Raw genomic sequence first — 9,229 nt, forward strand, 5'->3', positions numbered from 1 at the left:
CACCATCTCTCCTGCCCTGAAGGGCTGTTATGACAGATGGGAGAGCAAAGTCATGGACTAAATGAACTCAACAGACACTGTAGAGGGATGGCCTGTAAACTAAGGAATGGTATCTGTGTGTGTATATACCAAAAGACAGGAAAAGTGGTGGTGATTAATTGGAATGTATTGGAAAGCGTGGAACCTGGGCATGACATAGATGGTGTAGAATAAGAGGTGGATAGCATCCTCATTTCAGCTGGGATAATTTTCTTCCTGATAGCTGGTATAGCACTGTGTTTTAGATTGTCATTATTGTTTTCTTTTCACTTGCTGTCCTATTAAACCTCAACACACAACTTTCTTTTTTCTCTTCCCCCCCCCCCCGCTTCTGCTCTACCTACTTGGACAGAGGGGTAAGGAGCGAGCAAAAGGGTGCATGGTGCTTAGCTGCTGGCTGAGGTTAAACCATGACACAAAGTTACAACACATGTACTGCCATGTAGCACCTATTTCCAGGAAGAAAAACTGAATTGTCTTCACAACACTTTTGCTTCAGAGTGGTATGAAAAGCATCAGCTCTGTCCCAAGCCAGATGGTGGAAGATGAGAACACTACCACAGTACAAGTTAAATCTGGACCTGTCTTCTCAGCATATTTTCTGAAAGAAATTTTTTTCTAAGATTTTTCTGTGAATAGCTGTCTAAAAAGAAGGGGGTGGTGTCTTTAAACCAACATCTGGTCTAAGAAAAGAGGCAATGAACAATTTTGTAATTATATTGGAAATGCTTCAACTACAATAATTAAAACATTCATACATAATTTTTCAAGAGTCAGCTTAAAATAATGCACACAATACATTAATTTCAGAACATCTTAGATGTATCAGTTGGTTGTATTCACTGACAGCAAGTTTGTCTCCTCTGCAGGTTCAAAGATGCCCAAGAGGGCTGGTACTGATTTCCATGACACAGTACCGAGTGCTATCTGATTTCAGTAATCAAGGTGGAAGTCAAGCTTCGTGTGTCAGCAGGCTGACAGATTCCAAACCGCATGTGTGCCGATAAAGCCTGGAGGTTTTCACTCATGCGCGTTAGCAAAGGAAGCTCCTGCAGCAGCCAAGCAACCACTGGCTCTATACGCAGTATGGTGCGGAACAGCAGCCAAACAGCAGTCAGCGATGAACCAAAGCAAGCTTCACATCTAGCTCCAGGGTCAGGACCAAAGCTGGTAGAGGAAGGGATTATTTTAAGTGCAGTAACTTCAGAGAGCTTGTGGATCACATGACTTTAGCAGGCCTGTGAAGATTGACCACATCCTTGTCAGCTTCATGTATTATGTGGTTGCATTACAGCCAGTCCCTATTTAAAAAACACCAGAACAGGCCCAAATCATTAACATGTTATCCTAACTGGTACAAAACTTAACTATAGCTTACCATGAAGTATAAGTACTTGTGCATACTTTATTAACCAAGTATAAGATCTAGAATTTCTAAAAAGAACACCACAGAATCTTAGTCTAAGCCTGGGCGATTGAATACACACAGGAATTACAAGGCTTGGAATAAAAGACAAGCAGGTAAGGGAGTCTTCTTGACCAAGAGGCAGGGGTGAAGTGCAATCAACTTCGCTTGAGCTTGCATCCTGGAGCTTTATACAAATTGCAAAGTCAGTTTAATTACTTTGTTTATTTCTTTATGCTTTTAGAAACAACTATGGCTGGATAGAACAACAAATAGCAGGAAGTGAAGGTGACTACTGCTTGTAGTCCTTCACTCATCCACTAATGCATACAAAACAAGCATCACAAGTTATTCACTGGCCCGTTTACGATGTCTGACATTGAACACCGCCTCTAGGGTGATGCTCATCATCTTCATAGACTTCTCCATTATAGTGGTGTTTTCTTTTTTGAGATGGATCAAAGTCCACTAACTCCACTTGTTCCATTTCCTCAGTTTCTTCTATTTCCTGCCTTGTAGGTAGCAGTTTTTCAAGTAAAGACAGCTTATCTGAGGAGAGGAAGCCACTCTCTGGGAAGTTCACCTGAAATCATCAAAAACTGGGATTACTCAAGCCTGCCTGAACTGGCCTTTTTTCATTCTGCTACAGGTCAAATATCTGCCTAAATCAGCTTTATCATCACAGGTGACATAAAACCAGCACTTAAAAAATATTTAAGTCACCAAGCTATTTTTTCATGCCTACAAGAAGTTAACATCTAACTCTGCCAACTTAACCAAGTCTTATCCAACATTTCTTCTGCATCAGGCTGCCCTCTGGCATCACCCTAAAAGCAAAGTACAAGATATATCAACATTAGAGATACAGTTCAATCGCTTCTAAAACCACACCAGACAGAGTCACTGCCAGAGCTCCCAGCACTAGCTTCTCTCCAAAGAGCGTTATCAGCATTTTCCAGCCTACACCTTTGCTCCAGCACAGGGGAAGTTACTGATCCATCCTTCCTACAGGATGACAGAAACTAAAGAACATGCCAAGCAAATGTAAATTCACAAGGTGTCCAAAGAAATCCTTCTCGTACTTAACCTAATTTCAGCACAGTGTGTTCTGGAAATTTTTTTTTGTTCTGAACTGTAACTCCATTTAATGGATTCCATGTTACCACCATTGTCAAAAACAAATACCAAACCAGGACATCTGATAATTGGTCTCTCTTCTTGATTGAGGTAATGCTTAGAGGTTCAATTTTGGATGCATGTTCAGTGCTGAACTGTGCCAGAGAAGTAAGCTGATCCACTTACCCTGAATTCTATGATCAGACGTCCTTTTTCATATGGTCTGCGATAAATTGGCATACCTTCATTCAACACACACTTAATAGCCCCATGCTTGACAACCTGGCCTAAAAAAAAAAAAAAGACCACAAAAAGGAAGGGATCCATGCAGGGGACAGAAGCAGCTTTAGTGTTGAACACCCTTCAGTATTTATGTAATCTTCTACATTGTGGTTAGACAACTACACCAATATAATAGTATCTAATAGGGACTTACTGCCTAGTAACTTCCGAGTAGGAAAGCAGGTTGATGTCTAGATTACATTCTTGTAACCTTGTTATGCTTCCCAAAGGAAGCATACTTACAAATTTATTAAGCGCTCCATCAGTTCCAAGGCTGAAAAAGTGGTTTTCAGAGACCCACGGCCTTCAATTCTCATGAGGCATCCTCAGGATACAAGTATGTCCATGAGGTAAGGTCTGTTACTATATCACGCAAAGAGAAAGTTACTGCTGACTGCTATCCAAAAATCCTTTTTTGTTTAAAGATTTGTACTGCAAAGACTAGGAAAAAAAAGCTTGATACCAGTACACATCCCTTGTACATCAAGATGGGATGCTTCTGTTCCTTTAAACTTCCAGCTTACATTGACTGTATGCTTGGAGTTTTGGCAGAAAGCAAACCAACACTTACCAGGATGGGAGGTAATAATAATAGTTCTATTATCCAGCGTTGTGATGGGCTTTTGAAAGCCACACAGTGCTTCAACCAGTTGAATATCGATAGACATAAGAAGGTCTTCATCTCGTCTAAGGTAGAACCAATCAAGAACAGTCACAGAGAGAGAGAAGCAATAAAAGAATCAAACCCAACTTCAGTATTTAACTTAGCAAGGACAATAAAGCTGTAATTTTAATAGAAACCTGGGCAATTAAATAAAGAATACTGAATATTGATTCAGCACCTCCAGTAATTACAGGAATGATACCCACGCTGAGAGCCATTACTAATCAAGTCTAGGTAGCCAAAGCGTAGAAGTGTTTACTGAAAAATAAATAAATACAGCAAGGCTCAGCTGCATTCAGTTTCACTTCACCATTCCTTCCCAATTCTAGGAAGAGGTTCTCTCTCAGCCTCCTAAACACTGCAACTGGGACAATTAAACCCTTCCTTTATGTGGACTAATACTTAAGTGTGTCAGCTAGCTCTACATTATTCTTTCACACTCGCTTTCTGAAGATCTGGTACTAGGGAAGTTTGAACAGGTGATGCCCGATCTGGATTATGATGAAAGTGCTTCTAGAAAGTACCATGAAGTATCTGGAAGAGATAATGTAATTGTTTTAATTGCCTATTCTGACTTCAGTATGGTAGTGCTAGTGACGTCTGCATGCAGGTTCAAGGACTACAAAATTCTCCATCCCTCTATTCAAAGAACTTAAGTTATTTCACTCATCCTGTTTTAAAGGTCTTTACAAGGAACCTTGCCCAAAAAGTTAATTTTAGACTCTGACAGGAGAGGGGTAACATTCCACTTGTCCCAGAAGCAGCATGACCTCAGCATATCCCCACAAGACCAGTAATATCAAGGGGTATCTAAGGACACTAGAACTGAAGCCAGCATGCAGAAAGATGGACAAAAATAAGCAGAAGAGTTGTGACTTCAAGTCCCAAGTAACCATGCAAACAGTTTGGCCCAGACTGTCCCTTTGGCATAGCTAATTCAGTATCTGGTTTCACTGGAAGTTAAGAAAAATCAGCTGAGTAAGCTTATCCAAAGCAAACAGAACTGATTCTTAACCTGTGAGCTCAGTGTTCTTTGGCATAGAGTTCTGGCACCATTTTCCAGAGCTCAGCACCATACAGGACAGTCAGGCAGACCAGCTGCAGGTTTCCGAAGAACCTTTGACTCACTGCTCCTGTTTACAAGTACAGTATCAGTGGTTGGTGTTGACACAAATGCTTTCTCTAAATCCATTGATTCCCTTGTTACTGGTCTGAAGAGAAGCAGTTAGACACCAAGTGCAACACATTTCTGTGAGATAACCAGTGTTGCTTTTAATCAGACCAAAACGTACTGGACAGACTCATTCCACAAACAGTAACTTTACGCAAGAAGGCTTGCAACACCAAGCAGTACTGTCCAGCAATACGAAATACTTGAGACATGGTCAATGCTGCTTAAGTCACTTTTGCTTTTGCAAAAAAGAACAGACAGGACTGATGACCCCGCCCAGTGCACTCAGGCAGGAAATTAGGTGTGGGAAACCACCTTTGGTCAGAAGGATGCATGCTATACTCAGTAAATTTAGCATAAATAAGATCCCTGAAGAAAACTGAACACACTAGTAGGTTTCTGTGCCTTGAAGCCAAGTGGGCAATAAGGAACAGCTGCCTACACTAAATGGTAACTTTCTGAGGTAAGTGATGGAACACTATCCTAGGAGGAGCAAAGAAATAATCACAAATATTCACATCTCTTAAACAACGCTCACATAAGAATACCTTGCACTACTAGAACACAAGTGGCTGTGACTAGTTGTTTCAGGATTCCAGCATACCTCAGTGCTCCTTTGGCCACCCAAACAAACTCACAGGTGTGTTCCAGCCACATGATCCTACCTACTGATATTTCCAATAGATAAAAGGTGAGTGGTAACCAAGGAAGCATGTGGACAAGCACGTCAGGAGATTAATATGAAGGACTTCCAGAGTTTTTACCTTGTAAATACAGAGTGGTCTTTTTGATCCAAGACAATGATAATGTCCCCTGGCTCTAGTCCTGGCTCTTGGTCCCCTTCACCATGGAATGTTATTTTCTGACCATCCTTCATTCCTATTGTAGAAAACAAACAAACATTTGCCATCTTTTTAAGTGAAAAATAGTAGTAAGAAATATTTTTATAGGCACAAGCTGGTACTAGGAGATCTCTGGATCTTTAACTTGGAACATCAGAACCTTCCCTTGAAGCCTTCATAATTTTTTTTAATCCACTCACATGTCCAACAGATTTAAGTGGTGCCAACCTGAGCTATGTCTCAAGATCATTACGCTCAACTGTAGTGCAAAACAGTGCTCAACAGCGAAACAGTGCAAAAGATAAAGTCCTTGAGGGAAACATTATCAAAACAGCTTTCACTATATGCACAGCCCTATAAAGAAAACAGAAACACCACATACAAAATACATTTAAAGAGCAAGTGACCAATCAGTTTCTTCAATTTTATAAATATATGTGGCAGATCTACTTATGAAACATGATCTCGGCACCTGCTGAGTGCAAGATGCACTCTCCCTGGGACTGTAACCATCATGTAAGAAACTCATTTCACCCACACAGAAGTCTGTCTACCATAAATTCTAGCTGCCTCATGCTAGCTCACAGTCTGTTTTTATATTAGGAAGGGAAAATAAAACTCTTCTCACTGATTTCCCTGTTTAAAATGTCAGCAATATATCCCTAGTAGCCTGCACATTTAACGTTACTGTAAGATTTTCCCTGTTAAAAACAAATCCAGGCATTGCATAAGGTGTGCTTACACATACAACAGTTACAGGTGACAGTCAGGTGCAAGTTTGCAGATGCCATGTGCTTGTCAGCTGGCTCTATCTTAAAAGCTGTACTATCCAGATCCTTCTCCCACCAGCTTTTGAGCAGCCTCTTCAACAGAGATGCATTTGTCACTCAGCTCTGTCATGTTCTCACATCACTCTGAGGGTCTGTGTATCCAGTTGCATTTTGCCAGGCACAGAGCACCTGTGCTCAGCAGCACTGTCCGGGTTGCATAGCAGACGAGTTCTAAGCATGAGACGCTTAGCACTGTCTCTGCACCCTATTACTATAGCAGACCTGGTTCCCCTTCACACTGAAACACAGTAGAAGTGATCGGAGTCTGCAGGGTTTCCCTACAGGCAGGGAAAATTCATCAAGCAAGCTGAGCCAACAAGCTATGAGTTTTATTTTAATCGGTCCAGCTACATGATCAAGACTCATGTCTATGAGATTGCTTAAAAATAATGCACTGCCTACAATACTGCGGGTTTCAGAATTCTTTCTTGATTATGTGCACAGGTGTTAGATGTGAACATAGAAGTAATCAGCGTTCCCTAGAAAGAAGCATCCTGCTTCTTAAAGACAGTGATTGGCAATTTTACTGTATATGTATTCAGCAGTGTTACTCACCAAATCAACACCATGCATTTGCTAAAGCTTGTTTTAGTGCTGCAAAGTCAGTCAGTACATCTGAATTCAACAGTAAGACACCTCACCTTTGTCAATGTGAACTTCTAGTATCTTCTTCTCTCTAACAATTTTTCTGCCAGTGCAGCTCTTACACCGGTCCTTGGGGCTGATACGTTCCCCGTGCCCCTGACACTCCATACACACGGACTGGATTTGTTGCACCATTCCTGGCCCGATCTGGTGAATTCTAATCTGCATGCCCGTTCCTCTGCAATTAGGACAACATTCTACCGCACCTTTCTTACCACCACGACCTGAGGAGAATGAAAAGTGGATATAGATGGTTATGCACTGCCAGAAAAAAAACACACAAAAGCTTTAGAAGCAACTTGTGTTTAGTTTCAGTTTCACAGTTACCTTCACATTTGTCACAGATAACATTCTTCTGCAGTGCAAGTTTCCTCGTTGCACCATTGTACATATCTTCTAAACTTACTGACAACTGATGGACCACATTTTTGCCTATAAAAGAAAATGGATGTTAACTCAAGTTTGAAAGTTTGGTCTCTAAGTAACAGTAAACTTCCCATGTTACTATGCTCAAGTCACGATAAACCACGTCTATGAGCTTTAACATCCTGTTTTAATATACCTTTATCTTGTTTTGCTGGTATTAGTCAATAGCCCCTTCCTCTCTGATGTCAAATTAGGTAATAATTTAATGGCTTTGTCAGTTACGCTTCTCTGTTAGAGTAAGTCAGAGACTTTTCTGTGAAAGAACAAACAATAACAGAAACAAAACAGGCAGAACCGTAGACATTTAAGTCTTACAATGCAGGACTTCAGTTTTAACAAACTGACTGTATGTGTCTCCTATAAGGAAGTGGGAGATGTTGCCTAGAGTCAGCAGAGTACTTTCTTCCTCTCACCAGGGGACTTTCTGCAAACTGAATTGAGTAATTACATTTTTACACTCAGGAATTAATTAGAACTTTATATAACGTTGCAGGCTAAATTTTGTGAAGGATACCAAGTTCTGGCTTACTAGGAATACTTTGATACAACACTGTAACATTTTGATACAAATCCTTTTTTTCCTCATTGTCACCAGGTCTACACTAAGAAGCGATACGGTCAGCACTCTTAACCAGTTTAATTAACATTAGAGTTTTTCCCAGTGTGATTAATCCGGACTTAAAGTTCTGAGCAGCTTTCTGCTGCAGCTTCAACTCAATTCCACTGAACAGCACAGGAAAATAAAAAGGTTTCACAGACTGAATTGGATTTGGCTATCCTATTTAGATACAATTACTGGCAATTAAATATCAAATTCACATTTAGAAACTACACTTATGGTAGCTTCGTTAAAAAAATCATTTTAAGGCATGTTATCATTCCATTTCCTATTCAGCCTATTAGTAGCTGGGCTTATGCTCAGCTAAAGGCTTTCCAAACACAAAATCTGGTTAGCTATTAACATGAGACAATACACAAGAGACCAGACTACCACAGTATAAGCTAAACGCCCTTCCCTGCTCGTTTCAGGTGTTAAGGGCTAAGGACATTTTCTCCGATTTTGAGATCAAGCCTGTAACTTCCTTTTTAAAGCTATTTGAAGTGTTACACCTACGACATTCTCCTTAGAGTCTTTTGATCCTGTCTACCACAGCAATCACGCTGCAAAGTCTGGGAAAGTGTCAGAACATGGCACATTACCTCGTCTCTCTCTCTGCATCCTCCCACCGCCGCCAAAGAACATATCGAATATGTCCATGGGCGACCCGAAGCCACCACCAGAACCACCCTCTTTGATGGCCTGCTCGCCTCCTTTGTCATACAGGTCCCTCTTCTTTGGGTCTGACAGTACTTCGTAAGCCTGGGAAATCTGCTTAAACTATGAGAGACATACACCGTACCTCAGACACCCGGGCCTTGAAACCCCACACGGCACCGCGGCGGGCCCCCGCCCCCGGCCACCCTCCCACTCCCGCCAAACACTGCCCCACAGGTCCCCTCACTCCCCCATGTCAGCACCCCCCGTGGCAGCCGACCCCGCCGCCGACCGACCTTCTCGCCCTCATTGGGGTTCTTGTCAGGGTGGTACTTGAGCGCTAGTTTTCGGTAGGCCTTCTTCAGCTCCTCAGCGGAGGCGTTGGGCTTCACGCCCAGCACATCGTAGTAGGTAGTCTCCTTCACCATGGCGGAGGGCGGCCCCTGAGCAGCGGGCGGTCCCGCACCCTACGGCGGCTCCTCGCCCAGCTCCGATCCTGACTTTTCTGGAAAGTTCCGAGCCGGTCCCGCATCCGGGCGCTTTTGAGCCCGCAC

At 42.0% G+C, this 9,229-nt stretch overlaps 1 protein-coding gene across 1 annotated transcript; it reads right to left on the minus strand.

Moving 5' to 3' along the window:
- Nucleotides 1-1,715: 1,715 nt before the first annotated feature.
- Nucleotides 1,716-9,103, minus strand: DNAJA1 (DnaJ heat shock protein family (Hsp40) member A1; the record flags this gene model as incomplete). The annotated part of the gene is made up of 8 exons (XM_082012905.1): nucleotides 1,716-2,027; nucleotides 2,747-2,847; nucleotides 3,414-3,529; nucleotides 5,442-5,556; nucleotides 6,991-7,218; nucleotides 7,322-7,426; nucleotides 8,621-8,798; nucleotides 8,972-9,103. The coding sequence occupies 8 exons, from the start codon at nucleotides 9,101-9,103 to the stop codon at nucleotides 1,809-1,811; spliced, it is 1,194 nt and encodes a 397-aa protein (XP_081869031.1). The 3' UTR covers nucleotides 1,716-1,808.
- Nucleotides 9,104-9,229: the final 126 nt, after the last annotated feature.

The sequence above is a fragment of the Phaethon aethereus genome (genome assembly GCF_964289735.1).
Source record: "Phaethon aethereus genome assembly, chromosome: Z".
Taxonomy (NCBI): domain Eukaryota; kingdom Metazoa; phylum Chordata; class Aves; order Phaethontiformes; family Phaethontidae; genus Phaethon; species Phaethon aethereus.